The sequence below is a fragment of the Emys orbicularis genome, chromosome 9 (assembly GCF_028017835.1).
Source record: "Emys orbicularis isolate rEmyOrb1 chromosome 9, rEmyOrb1.hap1, whole genome shotgun sequence".
Taxonomy (NCBI): Eukaryota; Metazoa; Chordata; order Testudines; family Emydidae; genus Emys; species Emys orbicularis.
In genome coordinates this window covers 106383161-106410467 of record NC_088691.1, presented here as the reverse complement: position 1 = coordinate 106410467, position 27307 = coordinate 106383161, and the positions used below count along the sequence as shown (strand labels likewise).

The 27307-nt window shown below is 44.6% G+C and overlaps 1 protein-coding gene across 3 annotated transcripts in view; it reads left to right on the top strand.

Moving 5' to 3' along the window:
* ATP13A3 (ATPase 13A3) overlaps positions 1-27307 on the top strand; it is a 64608-nt gene that overhangs the window by 22807 nt on the left and 14494 nt on the right. For all 3 annotated transcript variants that reach the window (XM_065410499.1, XM_065410501.1, XM_065410498.1), the window contains 12 exons: positions 475-606; positions 1638-1817; positions 9008-9165; positions 9930-10118; positions 11307-11368; positions 16996-17146; positions 17655-17771; positions 18864-18881; positions 18997-19150; positions 19248-19368; positions 24260-24384; positions 26328-26506. In XM_065410499.1, coding sequence (XP_065266571.1) covers positions 475-606; positions 1638-1817; positions 9008-9165; positions 9930-10118; positions 11307-11368; positions 16996-17146; positions 17655-17771; positions 18864-18881; positions 18997-19150; positions 19248-19368; positions 24260-24384; positions 26328-26506 — 1586 coding nt within the window. The remainder of the gene's footprint in view (positions 1-474; positions 607-1637; positions 1818-9007; positions 9166-9929; positions 10119-11306; positions 11369-16995; positions 17147-17654; positions 17772-18863; positions 18882-18996; positions 19151-19247; positions 19369-24259; positions 24385-26327; positions 26507-27307) is intronic.

Genomic DNA, 27307 nt, shown 5'->3' with positions numbered 1-27307 from the left:
AGGGATGGTCTACATAATACTTAATCCTGCCATGAGTGCAGGGGACTGGACTAGATGACCTCTCGAGGTCCCTTCCAGTTCTGATTTTATGATTACCTGTTCTGTTCATTCCCTCTGGGGCACCTGCCATTGGCCACTGTTGGAAAACAGGATATTAGGCTAGATGGACCTTTGGTCTGACCCAGCATGGCTGCTCTTATGTGGGGAACAGAAGTCTTGAGCTGCCTTAGGTTCCTTGTGTGACAAATGGTTTGTATTATTTCTGAGGCACCATCAGTGTAAAATCAAGGGTCCATACAGAGAGTTAGTGAATCATTTTAAGTTATACTATTAATAGAAACAGCAGCATAATTGTTGTAGCCTGGGCCATGGCTGTTACATCCATGTAGGATTCTGTTGCTGGTGCTGATTTACAAGATTTTATTTACAGTTGCAGAAAAAGAGCTTGTTCTTAAATTCTTACCTTACTTTCAGAAATAGAAGAGATCCTTTCCACAGACCTTGTGCCTGGAGACATCATGGTGATTCCATCTAATGGGACAATCATGCCCTGTGATGCAGTACTTGTCAGTGGTACTTGCATCGTAAATGAAAGCATGTTAACAGGTGAAGTAAAATTTACATCCTGGATGGCTGAGCTATGTGGCTAAAAATGCTAGTTGATAAAGTTATGTCATTGTTCTTTTTCTGACTTGCAGCTTACCTTATGAGAAGGAATTTGTTTACATACCCTGAAATGTGTATTTTTATAATGTACTCAAGACGGTATTGATATTATTTATACAAAGCTTGGCAATATTAATATTATTTAATAAGCATTTATATTGTGGTACTGTACTGCCTATAAGCCAACCAGATCAGGGCCTATATTTGTATAATTAATAGGGTAATGAGGAGGTGTCTTCATCTCACTGTTCTTATTTACCTCTCTTCTATTTTCACTATTTAATTAAAATAAGCATGTTTCTGTTAAGTAAGGAATCTGCAAGCTGAGAGTTTAAGAATTCTCAAATGTAATGTCTTAAAATGTGACCCGTACTAAAAGATACATCCGTACAAAGCTTTTGGATCGCCTTTCCTTTAGGCAAGATGAGTATTGGTTTCGATCTGGGTCATGTTTAATTGCTAGACACTATAGCATTTTGTTTTTGTTTATAAGTGTTGAAATTGCTACATGAATAATTAGCAAGCCACTGATCAAAACTGGATAAAGGTGCGTGTAGGAACATATGCTAGCAAAGCTTACTATAGGTAGCCTTGCCTGTATCAAATGACTCTTTACAGCAACAGTTACATTTATTGTTTGATAGGTTTTTATATTTTACCTTCAGTACTACAAGCAGCAGCATTTTCATGTTTTGCTAACTGGGGTAATGATTTAGAGGAGGGAAGACTGGGAGCAAGACTCTTGGTTTCTGTGGGAGGTTAAAGGATGGGGTAATGGGAATTAGGACTCCTGGGTTCTTTTCCCAGCTTTACTGCCTGGCTGAGTTAATTTAAGCAGATCACTTTATTTCTCTGTTTTAAAATGGGGATAACACTCACTATTTTAGAAAGTGCTTTGAGAGCTATGGATGAGAAGTGCTTATTATTTGTATTTGGTTTGGATGAACTGAAGAACTTTTTTTCCATTTAAGGTGAAAGTGTTCCTGTAACAAAGACTAATCTCCCAAATCCTGCAGAAGACCCAAAAGCAATGGGAGATGAAATATACAGTCCAGAAGTACATAAGCGACACACTTTGTTCTGTGGGACCAATGTCATTCAAACACGTTTTTACTCTGGAGAACGAGTCAAAGCCATAGTAGTGAGAACAGGTACAAATTCTAATTGTTCTCACATATTCATGTACCGTTTGATTTTTATACTTATGTCTATCTGCTGCTTTCTACCTTTTTTCAGTTAATTTAGTTGTATTAAACAGATATTCCCCAAAGCATTTAACAAAGTTACTTTTAAAACTTTTATTACAATGGTACTTGATAATGCCCTGCAGGCTATTGATTTTTCAGCACTGACAAATCAATTAACCATTAGAGTCAAGGGATTTAAAACATTCCCAGAAACAGTTGCAGTAGCATTAAACTCAGTTTGCAGTGTTTTTGCTCAAGAGTGCATTGTGTCTCTTTCTTTGATTTTTTTTCTTTTTCTTTTTCTTTTGGATACATTTGCCTATGGAGAAAGTCTGTTTCTCATGTTGAAGAAGTACATTTTATTTAAAAAGCAGTCTCTTCCCAAAAATGGCAGACACCTTGTTGTATATTCACTATCTTTATTTATAACGCTATACTTAGTCATATTAATAGTCTGGATTACAGAGCTATTAAAGTAGTGAGAAGTATCGTTTTAAAACTGTGCATAGGATTCCCCAGAAGAGCCGTCAGTATGTTGCAAGTCTGTTTCTTAAAAAGAAGCCTACCTATAGACCTATGCTTAAACCATAATTCTAGATAGGAGAGGTAGGTTTAGAATAAAACGTGAGCTTTCTAAAGGAGTTTCCCAGTAAAATCATTAAACCTCTAACAGCTTTTCATCAGTGCCTGAATAAGATGCATGGATAGATGATTTTCATTTTTAATATAGGCATGGACTAATCTTCTATTCTAATCTTACTGCTGTGTGTTTTTTAAAACATCTAACTGATTTTTTTCTGTAGTTCTATTTTAATCTTATTTCCTTTTTATTTTATAGTAATTTTTTTTCTAGTGGACATATCCCTGGACTACTATTAAAAAGCAAAAATTATTTTCAAAAGACAAATTCTGATAGAAACACTGCATATGTTCAGTTTAAATTCTTACTTCCTTTCTGATTCATTTTGTTTTTCACTCTCGTTGATTTTTGAGTTCTCTTGGTAGTGGAGGATTGGAACCTGAGGAATGTCAGTGCAGATATCTTAAATGTAAACATTCTTAAAATTATATGTGGTTTTCTTTCTGCATGTAAAATGTGTAGTCTGCAAATAACCTCTGGCAAGGGAGCCCAGTAGTCTCACTTCCTGCCTTGACTTCAAATTAAAGGCAATATCGTCAATGGCCCTTCATCATGCTGAGGTCCACAGACCTCCATAGTTCTGCATAGTCCATAGTTTAAGTATCATGTTAATTCAAGTAAAACCTAGCTTTGAGTTCTTTCAGGAGGGCCTTAATATGGATATACCAATGTCCAAGCCAAAAGGTCACGGCTCTGTAGTATGATGTTACCAGCATGTTGAAGAAAAGGTCACTTTGTACGAATCCCAACATTAAATGCTTCCTTAGAGCAACAACCTTATTCCAGACTCACAAGGTCATAGAGCAAAACCTTGGACCTTCATTCTGCCTCTTATGGAATTATCCAGATTGAACCCCTGCCAGGAAGTATCCTTATTCTTTCTGGCCATTAGGCACCTCCTAAGAGCTACTGTCTCTGCTTAGATACATTTTTGAAATTAAGAGCTTTCTCAGATTAGACCCAATATTGTTCTTTTAATTCTGACAGGTAGTCCTGTCGTAGCACTCATTCCCCGAGTATGTTCAAAAATATTATTTATTTTGAACATCAAAGTTCAGTTCCTAGAAGTGCTGATAGTCTCAGGCTGGAGAAGTCAATTCTCATGTATTGAAATCTGCTGTGTGGGCAAATGTCCACAAGTTCATAAATTCACCAAACTTTACATATTGGCCAGCCAGTCTTTAGCCAATGCCATTTTTGGGCAGAATTTTTCTCCATGCGTTAGGGCCCAGGGGTCACGGGTTTCTTTTCTCACCGCTGGGTCACCTCATTGTGACTACATCTGGGGAATAGCTGTGACCGGTATGATGCCCCCTTCTGTCTCTGTGCATGCAGCGGCCCCTCTCATGCTCCAGGAGTTACAGTGCTTCCTCTTTGAGAGTTGGGATGCTCTCTCTTCATGGCTTGGCCTTCCGGCCAGGTCACTATGCGTCTTCCCCCTTCTGCAGTATCAAAAGCTGTCTGTAAGAATTGTCTCAGGCAGTCTTCCAATTCACTGCCCAGACTCTGCCACTTCCCCCATGGCTGTAGGGGAACCTAGGCCCGCCCTCTACTACAGGTTCCAGCTCAGAGACCTTCGAGTCAGCAGCCAAAGTCTGCACTGTCCCAAACCTTGCTGCCATTTCCCTGAGTCTTTTCCTACTCACCTCTACCAAGCTTCCTTCTGCACCACCTTCCTCAGGGCCAAGATCCCAGGGGTTCTGCTTGTTTTCTCCTTTTCCCTCTCTAAGCCCAGAGAATGACTACAGGCTTCCACGCTGCAGCCTCCTCCTGCCTTTGCTAATTGGCCTTATACCAGCCCCCTCCTGCTCAGCTGGTCTCTATCCTCAGTCAGGGATAGCTTATCAAGCCTAAATGTCCCTCAGGTTACTTAACACCTCTTGGGCCACATTAACCCTTTTTGGGCTAGCATGGGGGGCCCACACTCCATCACACTAGGGGAAGGTGGAAATGTATAATGTACCTTGTTTTGAGTTTCCTTGTTTAAAGAATGGTTCTCCTTCCCACCATGTAAGCAGATGACTGTGAAAATCCCATTGGAACAGATCTGTGGACGAAGCTTGATGAAGAATAGGAAAATTTTCTGTGCTTACATGAACATTTCCTTTCTTTGAGTAAAAAGGTCCAGAGATTCAGTCTGTCCTTGTGACAAATAGATGATCCAGATTAGAGATGGAAATAGACAAAAAGTTTGGATTTACTTTGTTAGGTGGAATTCCCTGTGATCCTCCAGTAGGCTAAATTGTTGTGCTTTTTCCTCAAAGTGTAGTTAACAAAATCTATAATGTAGGAAATTAGAATTGAATGAATCTGCCTGTGAGAGCTGTCTCCACTGGAGGGCGCTTCAGCTGGCAGGGGATTCTCATGCAGCCAGTAACTGACAAGTGTGGGTCTGCCCCCATGCCGTGAGTGCAGACTGAAGTACCCACATAATGGATCTGTGGACTGTGTTTTGGAAGAAACATTTTCTTAAGGTGGCTGCATAGGGGAGTAAGGGGTTGTAAAGTCCTATTCTCCTCCGTGGCTTACAGGAATCCCTGCTCTGTGCAGTGGGGAGTGTGGGTTCAAAGGAGACACTGCTTCCCTGCCTGCGTGCTTGGGAGGGGAACAGCTGCAGCTGTGGTTCCACACTCCACATGTGCTGTCTGATGTAAAGGGGTGAAGTAATCACTGAGTAAGAGGCTGTTGAACATTACATTACTCTCCCTCTGAGCCAGAAAGAATTGTGACTTCCTAAAATTCCATACTTCTTGCATTGCTCCTGGGACATCACTTACGCACTGTTCCTTATGCATATTGAGATGTAAAATACCAGTCTCACGCTAAGTATCAGAAGTAATCCGAGGGAGTTATGGATGCTCAGCACCTTTCAGGATTAGACCCTTAGTATTAACAATTTGTCTTTGAGTTAGTGGCCACACAGATTTCACCCCAGGTGTACATAGTGCCCCCTGTACCTGAGATCAGATTCCTTTTGAATAGCAGTGTCTGTTGTGGCTACACATGTGTTTTGTGACCTCTGTAGCTTGGGATACATGGAGTAGAGCAGCCGTATCCATCGCTCAGTTCCTCTTCAATGCTGTGAGATGGAACCCTGCGGTATCCATATCCCTCAACCACAGGATGTATCCTTAGCTTAGTTACTGCCATCATGTGACTCTGCCAAGCCCATAGAATCATAGAAGATCAGGGTTGGAAGGGACCTCAGGAGGTATCTAGTCCAACCCCCTGCTCAAAGCAGGACCAATCCCCAACTAAATCATCCCAGCCAGGGCTTTGTCAAGCCTGACCTTAAAAACCTCTAAGAAAGGAGATTCCACTACCTCCCTAGGTAACCCATTCCAGTGCTTCACCACCCTCCCAGTGAACAAGTTTTCCCTAATATCCAACCTAGACCTCCCCCACTGCAACTTGAGACCATTACTCCTTGTTCTGTCATCTGCCACCACTGAGAACAGTCTAAATCCATCCTCTTTGGAACCCCCTTCAGGTAGTTGAAGGCTGTTATCAAGTCCACCCTCACTCTTCTCTTCTGCAGACTAAATAAGCCCAGTTCCCTCAGCCTCTCCTCGTAAATCATGTGCCCCATCTCCCTAATCATTTTTGTTGCCCTCTGCTGGACTCTCTCCAATTTGTCCAAATCCCTTCTGTGGGGGGGACCAAAACTGGACGCAGTACTCCAGGTGTGGCCTCACCAGTGCCGAATAGAGGGGAATAATCACTTCCCTCGATCTGCTGGCAGTGCTCCTACTAATACAGCCCAATATGCCTTTGGCCTTCTTGGCAACAAGGGCACACTGCTGACTCATATCCAGCTTCTTGTCCACTGTAATCCCCAGGTCCTTTTCTGCAGAACTGCTGCTTAGCCTGTCGGTCCCTAGTCTGTAGCAGTGCATGGGATTCTTCCGTCCTAAGTGCAGGACTCTGCACTTGCTTTTGTTGTTTTTGAACCTCATCAGATTTCTTTTGGCCCAATCCTTCAATTTGTCTAGGTCACTCTGGACCCTATCCCTACCCTCCAGCATATCTACCTCTCCCCCCCAGTTTAGTGTCATCTGCGAACTTGCTGAAGGTGCAATTAATCCCATCATCCAGATCATTAATAAACAATGAGCATTCCCACTATCTTCTTTCCCTGGGAGACAGCGCATAAGAGCGCTGCTCTGTTTGTCTCTCGTTCTCCAAACGGACTCTTAAAAACAGGGAGGTGAGACTTAAGTTGTTCCTGCTTGAAAAGTCCATGGAGTCTCCAACCTCTGCCTCAGAGAAACTCAGCGTGGGTCAGTCTGATCCTGCTTCAGCACCAGCCAGCTGTGGCTCAGCTTCCAGCTTCGGTGCTGCCGCCGCCCATGGAGCCCACACCGCTCCCCTACCACCTCAGTAACTTCTGAGAGAGGGAGGAACGAGCGCAGCTCCAGGGGGGATCCAGGAGCAGGGCTCCCTCACCAGCCCTGAGTAAGAGACTTAAAACTTCTCCTGGGGCCTCATTCAGCAAGAGTCGCAGCTTGGAGTCCCATTCTGGTTCCAAAGAGCACGACGGCACTTTTCACCACCAGCGTCATGTTGTGCTAGTGCCATGTTCCCTTGCACCAGCTTCCATGCTGAAACCTGCAGCACCCACCACTTCTCCTTCAGGGCCAGTCACAACCTTCACGGTACCGATGGACTTTGCAGCACTGGTTGTCTCAGTGCTGGATATTTCGGCACAGACTGGCTGGTCCCATGAAGGGCTTCGATCTACAGGTGCGGTCCCAGAGTCTTCTTGTTTGGAGTGCTTCAGCGATGTTATGTGCAAGCAACCAGACTTTCTCCCCTAATTCACCGGATCCAGCACGGATTCCTGGACAGCTCCGCTCCACCTTTGGTGGAGGCCTACTCTTTCATTGTCCTCCTCAGAGCACAGTGGAGACCCCTCTCCTTCCCACCATACAGGTAGGTCTCCATAGGAATCCAGAGACGACTCCATCAGAGGACACAGAAAGAGGACAGGGTTTCTCTTGGGGTTCTCCATCTTGGTATCCTCCTATGTGCCCTCCACCCCAGTATGCCTATCAGCCCTGGCCCTGGGGTTCTCCCTGGGGCATGAACACTATTCTAAGAAGCCATGCCTTTCCACTCTGAGGGAGCCTCCCCCATTCTTGGGACCTCAGCTTAGTCCTCATTGGATTAATGGGGACCCACCATTTGAATCTATGGCAACCTGCTCTTTGTACCATCTTTCCATGAAATGTGTCTTTCTTGTGGCTTGTTACTTGTTACTAAGAGTGTGGGAGAAGTCCAGACCCTCAAGGCAGGTCCTCCGTACACCATATGTCACAAGGATAAGATCATCCCTAGGCCTAAGCCAAGTTCCTTCCTAAGGTAGTCTGACTTACATCTCAATCTATCCATCTACCAGTTTTCTTCCCAAACCTCCTTCCATCCTGGGAGAATCAAGGCTTCGAAGGCTAGATGTGGTGAGGGCATTGACCTTTTGTTTAGACAGAACAAAGTCATTCAGAGCCTCACCTAGACTGTTCCTGGCTTTTGCAGAAAGGGTTAGAGGGCAACCTCTTTCCACTCAGGTTATCTAGTAGGTTTTGGACTGTAGTAAGACTTGGTATCAGATAGCAAGCAAGGATCATCTGGGTCACGTTAGAGTCCATTTCACTAGGGCTCAGGCAGCTTCTGGTGCTTGCCTGGGTAATATACCAATATCTGAAATATGTAGGGCTGCTTACCTGGAGCTGAGTTCATACATTTACCTCTAATTATGCCTTGGTTCAAGAATCCATATCAGAGGCCAACTTTGGCAGTGTTGTCCTGCTGTTACTTTGAAAATAGGACTCCTTAAAAATAGGACTTCCCACCTCCAGGTTTGAGATAACTGCTTGTTAGTCATCTAGAGTGGAACCTCTGTGAGCAATCGCTTGAAAAAAAGAACAGTTACTTACTCTGCAGTAGCTGTGGTTCTTTGAGATGTGTTGTCCATGCAGATTCCATGGCCCCCCTTCTTCCCCACTAATTCAGAATCCTTTCCTCTTGGAATTCTCATTGACTAAGGAACTGAGTGGCTATTAAGGCCACCCTGCCGATTATACCTCCAGCTACGGTGGACACAAGGGCAGGTGGAGTGCAGGCATGGCTCAAACAGATACGGCTATTTAAAAAGAATCCAATCTCACTTGCTTATTAACCCATGCATGCCTAGAGTGGAGTTTGTGTGGACAATAAATCTTGAAGAACCAGTTACTCTAGGGTAAATAACCGTTCTATGTGCAGGGTTGCAGCTAAAGTATAAAGACTATCTGAGTGAAACATTGATAAAACTAAATTTGCTCTTCATCTTTTTAATGATTTGATTCTGGAAGTCAGAATTTGCAGATACAGCATGCAAATAGGTTTAGCACTTACAAAACCTAAGGATCAAAAGACTAGCTCAGGATTTTAGTGTCTCAAAGGCTTTTGGTGCATTGTATGACATTGCCATTGTTTGCACTTTTAATCTGATACCTTAAAATCCCTCTCATTATAGGCTTTAGTACATCAAAAGGACAGCTTGTTCGTTCTATACTGTATCCAAAGCCAACTGACTTCAAACTCTACAGAGATGCCTACATGTTTCTGCTGTTCCTTGTGGTGGTGGCAGGAGTTGGGTTTCTTTACACGATTGTCAATAGCATACTAAATGAGGTATGGTTATCATCTCTCCATCACCCTACTAATTTATTTTAACTGTAGAGGCTGATCGGTGTTTTGTTAGTAGGGTTGGGTGAGCTTGTGCAAGACAACTTTCTGCAAATACTAAGTCTAATTTTTAAATGAAATTTTTATGGCTGCATTTGTTTTCCGTGAATGTTGTAGCAGACAAATTTACTGACAGGAATGTTCAGCAAAAAAGCAAAATTTAAGGGACTATTAGAGGAAAGTGAAATTTGAATTTCTAATCACAAGCTTTTGCACCAGAAAATTGATTCTAGAAGTTACTGTGATCCAAAGAAGAAATAGGATACCATGTGACTTATATCTAATCAAAACGAATTAGATATTGCATAGGCAGAACATATTACACAGTAATGAGCTACATACCAAGGATCATTCATAGAAATTATCTGGTGAGATTATAGAAAATACAAATTTATCAGATTTGTTGCACATTATTCACTCACCTTTGACTTTTAACTAATGTATGGGGGAAGATATCAGAGGCTTAAATATGTAAAACCTTTTAGCACTAGATTGCTAAAATTGTATTGTGCAAGTAAAGGTTGTGGTAGCATTGTTAACTTTCTGAGCACAGCAGAAGCTACCTGTGATAATCCAGGAAGAGATGAAAGGAGCGTCACCTCTGAAATCTGTGGCCCAATACTACATTAAACTTAATGTACTAAGGAGAGACTGGTGAATCCTATAAGCTCTGGATTTTTATTCACTTCGCGTACTCTCTTTAACTCTAGGTTCCTGCTCATATAATAATCATCGAGTCTCTTGACATTATAACCATCACTGTCCCACCGGCACTTCCTGCTGCGATGACTGCTGGGATCGTTTACGCACAGAGGCGGTTGAAAAAGATTGGTATCTTCTGCATCAGCCCTCAGAGGATAAATATCTGTGGCCAATTGAATCTCGTGTGTTTTGACAAGGTTAGATACGTTTTAAAACTGTTTTGCTGGTTATTGGCTGGGAAGTGTTGTGTGCAGTTTTTAAAAAGTAGCAGTTATAATAGTGGCTACAATGGCATTCATAATCCTGATTTAAGAGCTAACTTGTTAAAATAAAAAAACTCTATTCCAATAGCTACAGATCCTAAGTGAATTCATCGGTGGTAGATGCTAAACATAGAAATAACCCTAGCAAATAGTTACAAATCTGAGTGGAATGTTCCTCTCAAAGCTCCAGATGCTCCTTTGTCAATAGTTCCGAGAAGCATAAGTGTTGTGTGGAGATTGGGTCCAAACTGAAACAGTCTGAAGGCCCCCAAGCTTCAGGAAAATTCGGATTCAGACTTTGTAGCTCGGCCACATTTCTCATTTAACTTTATTTCAAATGAAAGGCCAAGCTCATATGTTTAAGGTTGTTCCTTATGTAGGAATAGGCACAATTAAAAGTCAGAAATAGTGCAAGTAAACACAGCTAGTCTGTCTCTTCCTTTCAGCTAGTACTTAATCCAAACTTCTTTCCCCTCTACATTTTTCTCTAACTCCTTAAACTGTCTGCACAACTGTTTTATTTCTGTTTGGCAGATATATTCAAAACGGTGTGTTAACTCTGTGTAAATAACTACTGCCACGTCTAACAGTTTAGTTTCAACCCTCCCTCCCCAGCTTGGGCTGTTGCTTCTTTGTCCATCTGGTGTCTTTTTCACTTCGAATTCTATGTAAAAGTTTAAGAATTTCCTCTTCCAAAGAATATAGGCCTTGTGAGCTCACATAATTGAGGGCTGAGGGGCTGTGTATTCCATCCTGTCCCCATGCGCACAGATAGATGTTGTTTTTATTACAGACACTGAGCAGTGAATACATAGCACTGGGCCAGTGACATAGTCATATAATTCTGTTTTACAAAGTGAATGTTTCCACAAAGCCATAGGCAGTTATCTGCAGAATCTGTGAGGAGATGTGCTCTTTTTTTGTTCTGTAAAGATCAGTTAATAAATATCAAATCTATATTTTGGCTGGAAGTAAAAGTGCAACAGTTACTGCTCAAGCGTAACTTCGCTCATTTTCTGCTAATATTTCTGCTGTATCCACTGGCCCTTTTCAGAGCCCACCTCGGCTCTGAAGGCTTTTCCTGTTGACACTGTCTGTTTTATTAATTTGTTTTTGTGGCAGACTGGCACGCTTACTGAAGATGGCTTAGATCTTTGGGGGATCCAAAGAGTGGAAAATGCTCGGTAAGGACAAATGTGCTGCAATATTTGCATGGGAGAGAAGTTTGGTTTCATTATTTGGTACAGTGTGATTGACATGAGAGCAAACATGTAACTGGCACTCAGGCTACGGTGATGAGCAGGATATAAGAACCTGCATAAAGTAGAAAACTGTGATCTTTTGTGTTCCTGAATGTGCACAAAAAAAGTGACTAGAAAGGGGTACATATCAAAATGTGATCAAGACTTGGTGGAAAATCCATGACACTTTGACGCAGCTCTAAAATGTGGGTTAGCTAGCTGAGGGGGGTGGGACCACAATGGAATTATGAACAGAGCACAGAAACCATGCAAAGTAATTTGTGAGCTTGGTCTGTGCACTTGTTTTTGGCTTTATCGTCACTGGCTGGTCAGGCTGTTTTATCTGAGTTAGCATGAATTTGATTCAGGCAACCAGTTTTACTTCCTGTGTAGACAGGCCCCATGTGAAGTTACATGTGATCAAACCAGAGGTGGTTGATTATTTACATAGTGAGGATGGGGGTTTCAAAGGAGCCTAAAGGGTGTATATGCCTATATCCCATTGAAATTCAATGGGAGCTGGTCGCCTAGCTCCCTTAGGGTATGTCTACACTACGAGAGTAGTTCGATTTTACTTAAATCGAATATGTGGAATCGATATTACAAAGTCGAACGTGTGTGTCCACACTAAGGACAGTAATTCGACTTTGTGAGTCCACACTAATGGGGCAAGCATCGACATTGGAAGCGGTGCACTGTGGGCAGCTATCCCACAGTTCCCGCAGTCCCCGCTGCCCATTGGAATTCTGGGTCGAGCCCCCAATGCCTTCTGGGGAAAAAAATGTGTCGAGGGTGGTTTTGGGTAACTGTCGTCATCCAACCGTCACTCCCACCCTCCCTCCCTGAAAGCGCCGGCGGGAAATCAGTTCGCGCACTTTTCTGGTCAGTGACAGCGCGGACGCCACAGCACTGCGAGCATGGAGCCCGCTGCGACCATCGCTGCAGTTATGGCTGTTGTCAACACCTCGCACCTTATCATCCACCTTTCCCAGAGGCAGATGCTGAGAAATCGGGCGAGGAGGCTACGGCAGTGCGGTGAGGACCTGAAGTCTGAGAGTGGCACAGACCTGTCACAAAGCACGGGACCCTGCGCCGAGGACATCATGGTGGCAATGGGTCATGTTGATGTTGTGGAACGGCGATTCTGGGCCCAGGAAACAAGCACGGACTGGTGGGACCGCATAGTGCTGCAGGTCTGGGATGAATCACAGTGGCTGCGAAACTTTCACATGAGGAAGGGGACTTTCCTGGAACTTTGTGAGTTGCTGTCCCCTGCCCTGAAGCGCAAGGACTCCCGGATGCGAGCAGCCCTGAGTGTCCAGAAGCGAGTGGCCATAGCCCTCTGGAAGCTTGCAACGCTGGACAGCTACCGGTTAGTCGCGAACCACTTTGGCGTGGGCAAATCTAACGTGGGGGTTGTTGTGATGCAAGTAGCCAACGCAATCGTTGAGCTATTGCTCTCAAAGGTAGTGACCCTGGGAAACGTGGAGGTCATCATAGATGGCTTCGCCGCGATGGGATTCCCAAACTGCGGTGGGGCTATAGATGGAACTCACATCCCTATCCTGGGACCGGACCACCAGGCCAGCCAGTACATTAACCGAAAGGGCTACTTTTCAATGGTGCTGCAAGCACTGGTGGACCATAGGGGACATTTTACAAACATCAACGTCGGATGGCCGGGCAAGGTTCATGACGCTCGTGTTTTCAGGAACTCTGGTCTGTTTAGACGGCTGCAGGAAGGTATTTACTTCCCGGACCACAAAATAACTCTTGGGGATGTGGAGATGCCTATAGTCATCCTCGGGGACCCAGCCTACCCGCTAATGCCCTGGCTCATGAAGCCCTATACAGGCGCCCTGGACACTGAAAAAGAACTCTTCAACTACCGGCTGAGCAAGTGCAGAATGGTGGTGGAGTGTGCTTTTGGTCGTCTCAAGGGGAGATGGAGAACCTTACTGACTCGCTCTGATCTCAGCGAAACCAATATCCCCATTGTTATTGCAGCTTGCTGTGTGCTCCACAATCTGTGTGAGAGCAAGGGGGAGACCTTTATGGCGGGGTGGGAGGTTGAGGCAAATAGCCTGGCTGCTGATTACGCCCAGCCAGACAGCCGGGCGATTAGAAGAGCCCAGCGGGACGCGCTGTGCATCCGGGAGGCTTTGAAAGCTAGGTTCCTGAGTGAGCAGGGTAACCTGTGACTATTGAGTTTGTTTATAGAGAAGCTGAACCTGCCCCCGTTTCTTTACCCAGTAAATGTTCACTATCCTCTCCAGTTACATACCCCGTTCACCCCGTTCACCCCCTTCCAACACACGTTTAAAAATAAAATCACTTGAAATTTGTTAATGAACACCGTTTTCTTTATTACTGTTTTCGCGGTAAAGTGTTGAACCTGGGACGCAGACTGTGGTGGGGAGCGGGTGTAGTGTAGTGATGCAAAGGACGCTTCTAAACTCCAGGAATGACAGGCTCCGCACTGGCGGACTGGTTGTTTCAACGGAGCCTGCCACCCCTCCTGTTCGGGACTCTGTGTGTGGGGGCTATGTGACTTTGTGGCAGGGGAGGACGGTTACAGATCCCCTGCTGCGTGGCTCTGTGATCCAGGATAAGGACCGCTGCATAAGATCTCTAACCGCCCTCTCCCGCCACAAAGTCACATAGCCCCCTCCCCCCCCCCCCCAGAACATGAAAACTGCCTCCCAGACTGACCAGGGTAACTAGTGACTGCACTGTGTGTGTGCCCTGCTGCTGAACCTGCCCCCGCGTCTGTACCCTGGTAAAGGTGACTGTCCTGTCCAATTACCAGCCCCCTTCCCCCCCTTCAAACAGACTCTCCTCTAAAAGAACATGATGGAAACAGTAATTAACAGAAACATATTTTTTATTAGCAACTACACATGAAACTGGGGGATGAAACTGGGACGGGGGCTTGGGTGAGGCGGGAAGGAAAGGACTTATCAAATTTTGGGGAATGAGAGCCTTCTGGTACTTGAGCAGTCTGCAGGGGTGGAGTGAGAGTTTTCACGGACTCTGCCGCCCCTCCTTCTTGGGACTTTGGGTGAGGGGGGTATGGGACTTTGTGGCGGGGGAGGGCGGTTAGAGATAGACTGCAGCGGGGCTCTGTCCTCCTGCCTCCGGTCCTGCAGAACATCCACAAGGCACCGGAGCGTGTCCGTTTGCTCCCTCATTAGTCCAAGCAGCGTTTGAGTCGCCTGCTGGTCTTCCTGCCGCCACCTCTCCTCCCGTTCCATGTGTGATCGGTGGATTTGGGACAAGTTCTCCCTCCACTGGGTCTGCTGGGCTGCCTGGGCTCGGGAGAAGTTCCGAGAACATGTCCTCCCGTGTCCTCTTCTTCCTACGCCTAATCTGCGCTAGCCTCTGGGAGTGTGATGCCAGGGTACTTCGGGAGACAGTCGCAGCTGTGGGATGGGAAAAAGGGAGTGAATTCCTCAGAAAGATAAATTTTTTTGTGAACAAAGAACATAGTCTTTCTCTGTGAACAAGACCATGCACAGCACCTATCACATGCGCACTCAGGACGAGGTCGAATTTTCGGCCTTCGCATTCAGTGCCTGGGGTCTTGCAGTGCAGATCAGACAAGCGGGACAGGACAGCGGAATTTGGGTAACAGGCTGACATAGTAAGCTGTAGACTTGTGGCTGCTTAAAACTTTAATAATAGCACTGGCCTCCTTTCACGTTCAAAGCAATGCCAGTCCCTGCTGCCAGCAATCCGGCAAGCATGAACTCTGCCCCTGTCCCACCCCCTCGCGGCTGTCCCAGGGAAAGATCCCTGTATGCTGCTCCTCTCCCGCCTCCACCGCGTGGCTCTAAACCGCCGGTTACAGTTCTGTAAAGGAACAGGCAAGCAGTCCCAATACTAACATTCCCCTACCTAATTCAAAGCAGGTCCCCATGAGCGACATCACTCTGATGAGGATTTCAGAGACGGAGAAATAAAGGATGCTTCTGGAAAGCCTGCAAAGACCAGGGCCGTATGCCGCCATGCTCTACAAGGCAATGATACCCGAGTACTTGCTTGTCTCCTGGCGCGGAAACGTTTCCTACCACGGAGGACCCAATAAGGCCGCTCTCCCCAGGAACCTGATGCAAAGGCTTTCCAATTACCTCCAGGAGAGCTTCGTGGAGATGTCCCAGGAGGATTTCTGCTCTATCCCCGGACATATAGACCGGATTTTACTGTAGCTGCACTGGCAGGGACTAAACAGTAGAGCGCCTAGGGCAAAACAATCATGCTAAACCGGACATTGTTAGATTTTTTTTTCAGTAGTTGCACTGCCAAGGACTGAAACGTTAAGCGCCTAGGGCAAACTAATCATGAAAAACCCATTGTTAATATTGTTAATATTCCTGTTCTGTTAAAAATAAATGTTTACATGTTTAAAACACTTACTGACTGATCCTTCCCCTGATTCTGTGTCCGGGTTAACGCCTGGGGACGGTTGGTAGGGGATCTCTGTAAGGGTGATGAAGAGATCCTGGCTGTCGGGGAAATCAGCGTTGTAAGCGCTGTCGACTGCCTCGTCCTCCTCATCTCCTTCCTCATCTTCCCCGTCCGCTAACATCTCCGAGGAACCGGCCGTCGACAATATCCCATCCTCAGAGTCCACGGTCAGTGGTGGGGTAGTGGTGGCGGCCGCACCTAGGATGGAATGCAGTGCCTCGTAGAAACGGGATGTCTGGGGCTGGGATCCGGAGCGTCCGTTTGCCTCTTTGGTCTTCTGGTAGCCTTGTCTCAGCTCCTTGATTTTCACGCGGCACTGCGTTGCATCCCGGCTGTATCCTCTCTCTGCCATGGCTTTAGAGATCTTCTCGTAGATCTTTGCATTCCGTCTTTTGGAGCGCAGCTCGGAAAGCACGGACTCATCGCCCCACACAGCGATCAGATCCAAGACTTCCCGATCAGTCCATGCTGGGGCCCTCTTTCTATTCTGGGATTGCACGGCCATCTCTGCTGGAGAGCTCTGCATCGTTGCCAGTGCTGCTGAGCTCGCCAATATGTCCAAACAGGAAATGAGATTCAAACTGCCCAGACAGGAAAAGGAATTAAAATTTTCCCGGGGCTTTTCCTGTGTGGCTGGTCAGAGCATCCGAGCTCGGACTGCTGTCCAGAGCGTCGTCAGAGTGGTGCACTGTGGGATAGCTCCCGGAGCTATTACCGTCGATTTCCATCCACACCTAGCCTAATTCGACATGGCCATGTCGAATTTAGCGCTACTCCCCTCGTTGGGGAGGAGTACAGAAGTCGAATTTAAGAGACCTCTATGTCGAACTAAATAGCTTCGTTGTGTGGACGGGTGCAGAGTTAATTCGATGTAACGGTGCTAAATTCGACCTAAACTCCTAGTGTAGACCAGGCCTCAGGCTCTATTGTAAGTCCCCGCCTGCAGTCCTAATCCATTCCCTGTTTTGTGTGGAAAGGATAAGCTTCAAAAGACTTGTGTAGCCAGTGTTCTGCTAATATAACCCTTTGGAATTCTCTCTTAATAAATCATTGTAGCGCAAAGCACATCATCACTTCGTTGGCTTTATTGTCTTCTGTGTTAGTTTCCTTTTTCCAGAAGAGAGAGCTTGCAATGAGAGCCTGGTGAAGTCTCAGTTTGTTGCTTGCATGGCAACTTGTCATTCACTCACGAAAATTGAAGGAGTGCTTTCTGGGGACCCGCTTGATTTAAAGATGTTTGAAGCCATAGGATGGGTAAGTTCATTAGTTCTTTCAAGGGAATCAGCATTTCTAAGTGCAGTAATCTGAAATGTCACAGTCATATGATATATGATCTGTTATACGCATCCTCAGATTGCAAGATTTAAATTCCTAGATGGGCTACAGTAATGGAGTGTCACTCTAAAGGGAGAGTGTCAACCCAGAAATTCATGTTTTAAAAATACTTATGTTTCATACTAAAACCTAAATTATTGACACTGAAAGAATTCTTAATATCTAATGCACTTTTCTCCAATCTTGGGAGTGTGGGTCAGTTTCTGGCACAGTGTGTGCACCCTTTTTTAGCTAAAACTTTTGAAGAGACTTTGGTCTATCTGCTCTTTCACTGGTATTTAATATTGTTGATTCTTAATAGAAATCCTGTCGAGAAAGATAGAGCTCTTGATGTTGACTACTGGAATTGTTGTTGTTTTCAGAAATATAATTGTCTGATGTAAAGTTAGTTAATGAAAGAAGTGAATTAGGTGTTGTTTTCATTTAGATTCTTGAAGAAGCAACTGAAGAGGAAACAGCTCTTCACAATCGAATAATGCCAACCGTGGTTCGACCTCCAAAACAGCTTCTTCCAGAATCCAAACCTGCCACAAATCAAGAAATGGTACAAAATTTCAAAGCAAATATAAACCTCTGTTCTGCATGCATTTTGTTCTTTAGCTCATTAGAGGAGTTAAGAGTGGATGCATATTCCTCTGTATTGTGGTCCTGCAAATCTAATCCTAAACAGGATCAGGACTGGTCACTACTTCGAAGGGAAAATGTAGGGAGCACTCAGGTATTGCAGGAGTTGGTGATTGGATAGATGGCACTACTTCTTGACACCAAATTAATGCATCAGTATGATGATGCTCTGATCACTTCTGGTCATTTTAAAGATACGATGATGCTTTTTGAAACAATTAGGTATCCTTACCTGGTAACTAGTTTGCCTCTGTATGCTCCCCATGTAGTAGCTGCAATATTCTCGTCTTACTTCCTGTCCTTAGGTGTTGAGTGGAGTTGGGAGTGCATTGTTAAACTCATACCATGTTTCACAACAGGGTTCTGCATTTTAATTCGCATAACAGCTCTGAATTTATAGCAATAAGAAATAATACTTAGCAATTCTCTAGCACCTTCAATCCATGAGTCTCTAAGAGTCTACGGGGAGGGTCCCAGAACCCAAACTCCAGCCTGAACCTGGAAGTCTGCACAACAATGAAACAGCCCTGCAGCCCGCGCCCTGTGAGCCTGAGTTGGCTGGCAGGGGCCAGCCACAGGTTTTCTTTGCTGCATAGACATACCCCAAATGCTTTTCACACTCTAATGAGTTACACCTCACCACCCTCTGTGAGGTAGGCACAGGGACACACAGCACCTCTGTGGCAAAGCTGGGAATAAAATTCTTATCTATTGATGCCAGGCTCGTGCTTTCACTATTACACCACGTTTGTGAAGTGCTTTGGGATCATTTGGGGTGAAAGGCACTATATAAATGCAAGACATTAATATCAAACTTGTTCAGCCTAATTACAATATAGTGCAATTTAAATTGAAAATCTGTCTTGTGGATGCAACTGCCATATCATATTATTCAGATGTATTACTGATCTGATACATATCTGATACTAGCACTGGAAATATAGCTTTGAAATGAAGCGTGGTAATAGATTGTTAGAAACAAAGTATTTTTATTTTTTTTTGTCTTTTTTAGGAACTATTTGAGCTCTCGGTAAGTGTGAATATTTTCCCTTTTCCTAAGAAAATGGCTTTTAAAAAAATAAAAATAAAGGGGATGGATATGCCCAGCAACTCTCCCTCTTTGTTGTCTCTGATCAATTATACAGGCCAGTTATGAGATTGGAATTGTGCGTCAGTTTCCGTTTTCTTCTGCTTTGCAACGCATGTGTGTAGTAGCAAGAGTGCTAGGGGAGAAGAGAATGGATGCGTTCGTAAAAGGTGCCCCAGAGGTGATTGCCAGTTTGTGTAAACAAGAAACAGGTAAAGGAATAAACTGACTTTCCTCATAGAGTTCAGATGTGATATGGGAGGTTTTAATAATTCTGTAATTGGCTTTTTTTTTTTTTTTTTTTTTAAGTTCCTGTTGATTTTGAAACCATTTTGGAAGACTACACTAAGCAGGGCTTCAGAGTTATCGCTCTTGCTCACAGAAAATTGGAATCAAAACTTTCATGGCACAAAGTCCAGAATATTAACAGGTAAGAGGGGCTACTTTTAATTGAGAACTAACATATTTAAGACAATTCATACTAAAACATGCACTATTTACATTCTTTGTACTACTTGAATCGCCTGAAGGCTGCTTATTTTGGTTTTACCTAAATTACATCTCCTTTCTAGCTCTCACCTGCAGTACTGTGCTGTGATGTTGGTATCCTGGACATTAGGCAGAGAAGCCTAAGGCAAACAAGTGTCTTTTGGTGATAAAGTGCGTGCTGTGGAACAGCCCTGACCCTACAGTGTACCATAACTGTTGTGTTGCGGTATCTGATACAGATTAACATGACAATCCCCACTTTCTTCATAAATATAAGTATATTTATGTAGCAGAAGGTAACGCGTCCATTAAAGACTGGGTGTGGTGTTCCTGACAACAACCAAACATGGAAGACATAATGAGGATTGTGAACCTGATTCTACACACTGTTGCACAAGGTCTGCACCCGGTTTTAGTAAGGGAGTTCCAGCAGCTCAGCGCTGTTGTACCAGAGTAGAGAATCAGACTCCATGTTTCAGATGTGGAAGAATCAACAGAAGCAACTGAACATTCACGAAAGAAGCCAGTGTCTTGCATACTTCCATGTTGTTCTGTCACAAAAGTGACAGAAGAAAATACTGAAAGTATTGTAGATCATGTGTCTATTTAGAAACCTCCAGAGCTTTGTGATCATCCTCATTTATTACCTGCACCTTTCCATGTAAGCTGCCTGGGAAAGTAATTAAAGTTGTGGCTTTGAAACAAAGACACAAAATTGGCTATAATTCTAATGACTTTCAAAGTATTCCATAAGATGCTGTCTTTGTAAAGCCAAAATTTAGTTTAGTTTCTTCTCTGAGAAGTACTTTCTAGACATTGATATTTTTTAAAAAGCTGCTGCTGCTGCTTCTTCGAGTAATGTCCCTGTGGGTGCTACACTTCGGGTGTTCGTGTGCCTTTGGAGTCCTTGATCGGAGTTTTTCCATTAGCAGTGTACGTTTGGCCCACATGTGGTCTATACAGCCATGTGCTGCGCACTGCAAGTATATAGGGCTATGTGGGTGAACTGCCCTCCATTTCTCCTCTACTGCCTCTGCCTGAGAGGGGCTCTAGTGTGTCCACTGTTGGCATGCCTCAGGGTGTTTTGTTGTTGATATGTAGTTAGTTTAGTGTTTACTTAGTGTTAGTTGCTGTTAGTATAGAATTAATTAGATTGTAGTGAGAGTTGTGGGTATTTTCCTCTCCCTTCCCCCCCTTTTTGGGGGGGGAGCTCATTTGGTCTGGCTGGCATGCCTGCCTTGCCAGGTTTCAAACGCTGCCTCTCTCGTTGGGAGGCTGTCCCAGTCAGCGACGGCCACTCTAAGTGTCCCCGTTGCTTGGGAGAGTTCCAGAAGGGTAACTTTTGCCTGGCTCTCAAATCCTAGAGCACAGAAGAATTGGGAGACCAAATTGAACCTTCCGATGATGGAATGCTCTCTTCAACCTGCTTCTGAGTATGGTCTGCAGATCCCTGCATACATCTGTTTCCGGACAGACCCAGGGCCCCTTCAACCTTGTCCCAGGTCTCCCACCACAAGAAGGTGGCTCCCAAAAGGCCTCAGTCCCCTGCTAAGTCTGCGGTGTCAATCTTCGACCTCTTGATTCGGTACCGTGGCGATGAATGACTCTTCTTCTGGTACTAGCGGGGCCGGGAGATGCCAGAGCACTTTGGAGAAGCATGGCACTAGCAGGCCCCGGGGTACTGTGTGGAAGGACAGCAAGGCCCAGGGCATATACTCCTCTAGAACAGCACCGTCTACATCAGACTTATTAATGGTGCCTTCACACTCGGTTCCATCAGTACCAGCAAAATCACAGTGCCAGACACTTTTGGCCCTGGCGCCTACGTGCTCCAGATCAACAGTACCATCCACCTCAACTGCTGCATCAATCTCAACCCATTTCGCACAGGAGGAAGTCTGCTACTCCCAGGATGTGTCAGTGTTAGGCAAGCTGGTGTCCCCACGGCTTATGTGTACCGAACAACTCTCGGTACTGAGACCCTGGTGTCGGGATTGCCATTGCTTCCGGGTACCACAGGATTCTCTGCCATTTTCTGTTGGGGGGGCCCCCATTGGAGGACATTGAGGAGGATGAAGGAGACATTCAGTCAGTCTCCCCCTCTCAGTGCGGGGTTCCCTCCACATCGTTACAGGAACCCATACTTCAACGAGGATTCTTCCCCACATCAGGGATGGTGGGATCAGTCCTGGGTACCATCCCCCTGTTATCTGGGCCCCCCAGTGGACATGCTGGGATCCTTGGGCAGTGCATAAGTAGCAATTTGCCAGACATCTGGGTCCATTGCACTGGGAGATGAGTTACACAGTCTCCACCACCAAACCCCCAACACGAGGAGACCTTTGAAAACAAGAGGCCAGGACAGACAAAGGCTACCCCTCAAACTCCTATTTCGTCTTCATCTCCGGACAGTCCAGTCATGCCTCCATCACCATCGATGGCCAACAATTTTCACCAGTTCCAGGACCTTCTGAAGAAGGTGGCTGACACCCTCCAGTTACCTCTTGAGGAGGGTAAAGACTCACAGCACAAACTCCTGGACATTCTACAGTTGGCAACACCCACCTGGATTGCGCTACCCATTAATGAAGTGCTTCTGGATCCAGTAAAGACTGTGTGGCAAACTCCTGCCACCATCCCACCAACTGGTAAACAAGCAGATAAGAAATATTATGTGTGCCCCCCCCCCCCCCCGGGGACTCAGAATTTTTGTTTTCCCATCCCCCATTTAATTCCCTGGTGGTGGATGTCATAAATGAGCAGGGTAACCAGTATTATTCCAGGTCTACTCCTTATGATAAAGACCAGAAGAGATTAGACCTTTTTGGCCAAAAGGCCAATTCATCTGTGACCTTCCAATTTCAGATTTCAAACTATGAGTCAGTTTTGCAGTCTTTATTGATCATCTTCCACAGGAGCATAGAGAGCACTTCCAGGCCATCATTAAGGAGGGTCAGTTATTAGCTGGAACCTCTCTCCAAGTATCCTTACATGCCCCAGACACTGCCACCAGAACCATCTCCAAAGCAGTTGTCATGCAACGGGCATTGTGGCTCCAGCTGTCAGGGTTCCCAAGAAAGCTTCAGAATACTGTTGAGGAACTGCAGTTTGATAGTCAGAAGCTCTTCTTGGGAACTGTGGACAAGTCTCTGCACACACGGAAGGACTACAGGGCCACATTGATGTCTCTTGGTATATACGCTCCTAGGAACAAGAGGAGATTTAGCAGGTCTCAGACTGCACAGAGACTGTGCCGAGCCCAGTTCTCTGGATTTCACAGAATCACTGAACCCTTTAGAAAGAGACAAATTCCAGAGGCAAAGAGCATCCCAGCCCCTTCAGTGAGTACCCAGTTATCATTGAAACAACAATTTGAGTTGGTTGAGGGTTGACTCCTCCCTCATCTCTAGTTTGCAAGCTGCAAACTTTTGCCATCACTTTTGGACACCGCCTTTCCCATCTCCAACAGGCCTGGCAGCATATTAAAACAGACAAGTGAGTCATGGAGGTTATAACATCAGGCTACATCAGTGGTCCCCAACCTTTCAGTGTGGCGGGCGCCTGACGATTAGCCGCCGAAATGCTGCCGAGAAGCGGCAATGCCAAGAACCGTCGCCGCCAAAATGCCGCCGAGAAGCAGCAGCATTTTGGCGGCGACGCTTCTTGACGTTGCTGCTTCTTGGCGGCATTTCGGCGGCAGCTTGTCTGGTGGCTGCGCTCCTCGTCAGTAGGCGGGCGCACATAGATGCCCCAGCGGGAGCCTTGGCGCCCACAGGCACCGTCTTGGGGACCACTGGGCTACATCATCTGCTTCATGTCCCTCGCTCCCTCCCACCCTTCTTCCCCCTCCCTCTTCGGGGACCCCGCTCACAAGACTATACAGAGTCAAGAGGTATACTCGCTCCATTATTTAGGAGCGACAGAACTGGTCCCATCCCCTCACGGGGGGGAAAGGGTTTTACTCAAAGTATTTTCTCATGCCAGAGAAGGACAAAGAGTTGAAACCAATCTTAGAACTAAGATGACTGAACAAATTTGTAAAGTCTCAAAAGTTCAGGATGGTGACTCTGGCAGTTATAATCCCTTCTCTAGAAGCAGGAGAATTGTTTTTTGGCGCTCAGTCTACAGGACACCCATTTCCATACAGCAGTACATCCCGCACAGAGGAAACACTATGGGCCAGGATCATTTTCAATATCGAGTACTTCCTTTTGGTCTCTGTTCGGCCCCAAGGATGTTCTCAAAGGGTCTAGCAGGAGTCGCTGCTTACCTTTGGCAAGAAGTAATTTGAGTTTTCCCATATCTCGATGACTGGCTACTCAAGGGTTGATCTTTTAAAAAAAAAAAAAAAAAAAAAAAGGTACTAACTTCCCCAGACAGCCCTCTCTCTCTTCCTAGATTTGGGTCTCCAGCTAAATGTAAAAAAATGCGCAGCCCTATATGCCCTTGTGTGTGGCATGAGATTCTATAGCATGCATGCGCGGGCTGAATGGACAGAAAATCTCGGATCAAGGACTCCAGAGGTGCACGAGCACCCACAGGGACACGCATCTCAAAGAAATGCAGTTACTGCACAAAACGAGTGACTTCTTTTCCACTTTTGTGATTACATTTTTTTCCCCTTAAATAAATTAACTAATTAAAAATGAACAGAAATTATTTCTCAAATTGCTTATGAAGCTGAATCTTTTTATTATTTTTCACAATTAAAAATAAAATCTTTCTCTCTCCTTTGCCATAAAAGCATAGTCACATTGTTAAAAAAAAAAGCAATCCACCCTACATCAATTAGCTGTAATTTTTCTGAAAATGTTTTCCCCCTGTTGTTACAGAGATGCCATTGAAAGCAACATGGATTTTATGGGGTTAATTATAATGCAAAACAAACTAAAGCAAGAAACCCCTGCTGTACTTGAAGACTTGCATAAAGCCAACATTCGCACTGTCATGGTCACAGGTTAGAATACAGTTAATCCAACATTTTGGGAACAAATAAATGTATTGTTTTGAATGGGTTTAATGCTTTTTTCCCCATCTATGTGTTCTATGTTCTATGTGGGGTGTTATATTTAACATCCAGAGTGTGAAGCTGAGTTGTATTTAGTTTCTCTGGTCCAAGTTCACTCTCTTACATAGAAAAAGTTTGATATTGTACAGAAACAAGAAGAGAAAGGGACAATAACATTTCTGCTTTTGGTATCTGAAGAGAGGAAGTATGATCTTGGGACAACCCACAAGACTAAGAGCCAGAAGATCTAGATTCTGTTCCTTAATCTGCTGTATACTCCCTGTGTGGCCTGGGGCAAGTTGTTTAACCGAGCGGTGCCTCAGTTTCCCCATCAGTAAAAGGAGGGGTGTATGAGGCTTAGTTCAGTAATAGGTATAAAGCACTTTTGAGATGCTTGGAAGGAAGATGCAATGGAAATTCACATTAGTATGATTTGTGCTATTTGTTAAAAATTATGCATTCATGATGGGGTGGGGGGGAGGGATTAAATTGTTGTATAGATATACCAAAATTCTACCTTACTATAATAATATCCAAGAGTGAACTGTGAACGATGCTGTGGTGATTCTGTGCTTGTTCCTGTGATTGATTGATAGTTATTTTGATTGAATTAATTGATCTGACCTATGGTCCTTCTGAGTAAGCTTTCCTGCTCCACCGTATTTCAGTAGAGTTAAAAGTGGTGCGTCCGTCTGCCTCATTCGTTCTTTCTCCAGGAATATTTCTGTTTATAGCTTTTACATCTTGGTGTAGGTATGGAGTAGACATGGGACTTCTGCTACCTATGAAAATGGTAGTGGACATCTTGCAGAAATGACACTCAGACACACAAGATACCGTACCAACTTACAATACTATCCTGGAAGAGAAAAGAAAAAAGATTTGGCTGTGAAATAGCAAAGTGGGTCACCCAGGTTTAGTTTTGTGAGGTTTGCGCAGACTAGAATGATACTGCAACTGCTACGCAAGGAAAGCTAGAAATATCATGTAATTTAAAATGTTTGGCAGATTAGTCAGGGCACAGAGACACAAGAAGGTAGATGTGTGCAAACATAATTATATATTGTCCTGGAATGACAGGTGCTATATAAATGAAGGGACAAAGAGTCAGGACTGGGACTTTATTGCCTGCTATATGGCTTGCTTTTCATATGACCTTGCATAAGTCACTTTGGGCCATATTTTTAAAAGGATGCATACTTCCTAAGTACCCCAAAACAAACTGTGTACCCTCTGAAACATGCACAAGACTTTCAGTGCTGTATCTCTGTCTCCCCCTTTCCCCCCCATGAAATTGATGATAGTAGGTATTTAATAATCATAGAAGATTAGGGTCAGAAGAGACCTCAGGAGGTCATCTAGTCCAACCCCCTGCACAAAGCAGGACCAACCCCAACTAAATCATCCCAGCCAGGGCTTTGTCAAGCCTGACCTTAAAAACCTCTAAGGATGGAGATTCCACCATCTCCCTAGGGAACCCATTCCAGTGCTTCACCACCCTCCTAGTGAAATAGTGTTTCCTAATATCCAACCTAGACCTCCCCCACTGCAACTTGAGACCATTGCTCCTTGTTCTGTCATCTGCCACCATTGAGAACAGCCGAGCGCCATCCTCTTTGGAACCCCCCTTCAGGTAGTTGAAGACTGCTATCAAATCCCCCCCTCACTCTTCTCCTCTGCAGACTAAATAAGACTAAAGACCAGGAGGTACACTATCACGGCTATCTGTGGATTTGAATTGTTGTAAGGAAGTCATTGATGCCAGTCAGACAGATCTGCTGCTGCTGCTGCTATTTTAAAGCAGGTTTCACTCAAGTATGTTCCTTTCCCGATGTTCATCTCTATTGCCATTTGTTTAATGAAACCCTTTTTTTACTTTACTTGCTTAACAGGTGATAACATGTTAACTGCTATCTCTGTGGCTAGAGACTGTGGAATGATTCTACCTCAGGACAAGGTCATTATTGCTGAAGCGCTACCTCCAAAGGATGGGCGAGTTGCCAGGATAAACTGGCATTATGCAGATACCCTCACAAAATGCACTAATTCATCACCAGCCATTAACTCACAGGTAATTTCCGCATTGCTTTATCTCGACAAGTGTTAGCATGAGATTCACTGACAGGTTCACTTATTTAGTTTCCTTAAATTATTCTAGTACATAGTTGTACAAGTCATAATAAATGCACTACTTAACTTACCAATGAAAATGCAATGAAATGCAATCCCAGAAGTACAGCACAATCCTGCCATGCATAATATGGGGCTGGTTTAGAACCTCAAAGTGTTCCGAGAAAGAAATTCCTGTGATTTCATCTTTCACTGAACTCTGCTTGGTTTAATTAACAACTAAAGCTCAGAGTTGATTCATTTTCAGTCTGGAAAAATTGCTTGAGGCCATTTGAGGAAATCTGGGTCAGATGCACTCAGCTGGCCAACAGGGTGTGCCTCTCTATGGCCAGCACACCAACATCCTCACCAGTGGTGGGGTTGGTAAGCCATCACCTACCTGTGGCAGAGCAGCCTAATTTTAAGGCCCTTAGCGTTAAGTACAGCTAAGAGATCGATGGTCATAATAGTGATATTTATATTGTTGTTCTCCTCTTCAAAGCACTGTGCATACATTAAAATAATGAAACTACATTGAAACGAACTCTGCTCTTCAGATCTACTTAGTGCTGGGTTTTGTCCTCTTCAGGGGAAAAAGTAAATATAATGAAACCTGTCTCAAGGACAAACAGCTTTACTGAACACTGGCCTGCATAAAGATACCATCCCAGGATATATTATACAGTGTTAAATTGCCTCCGTTTAATGGCTTGATCTTATTCCCATTTGAATCAGTTAAAAAAACAAACATTTGTCATCAGTG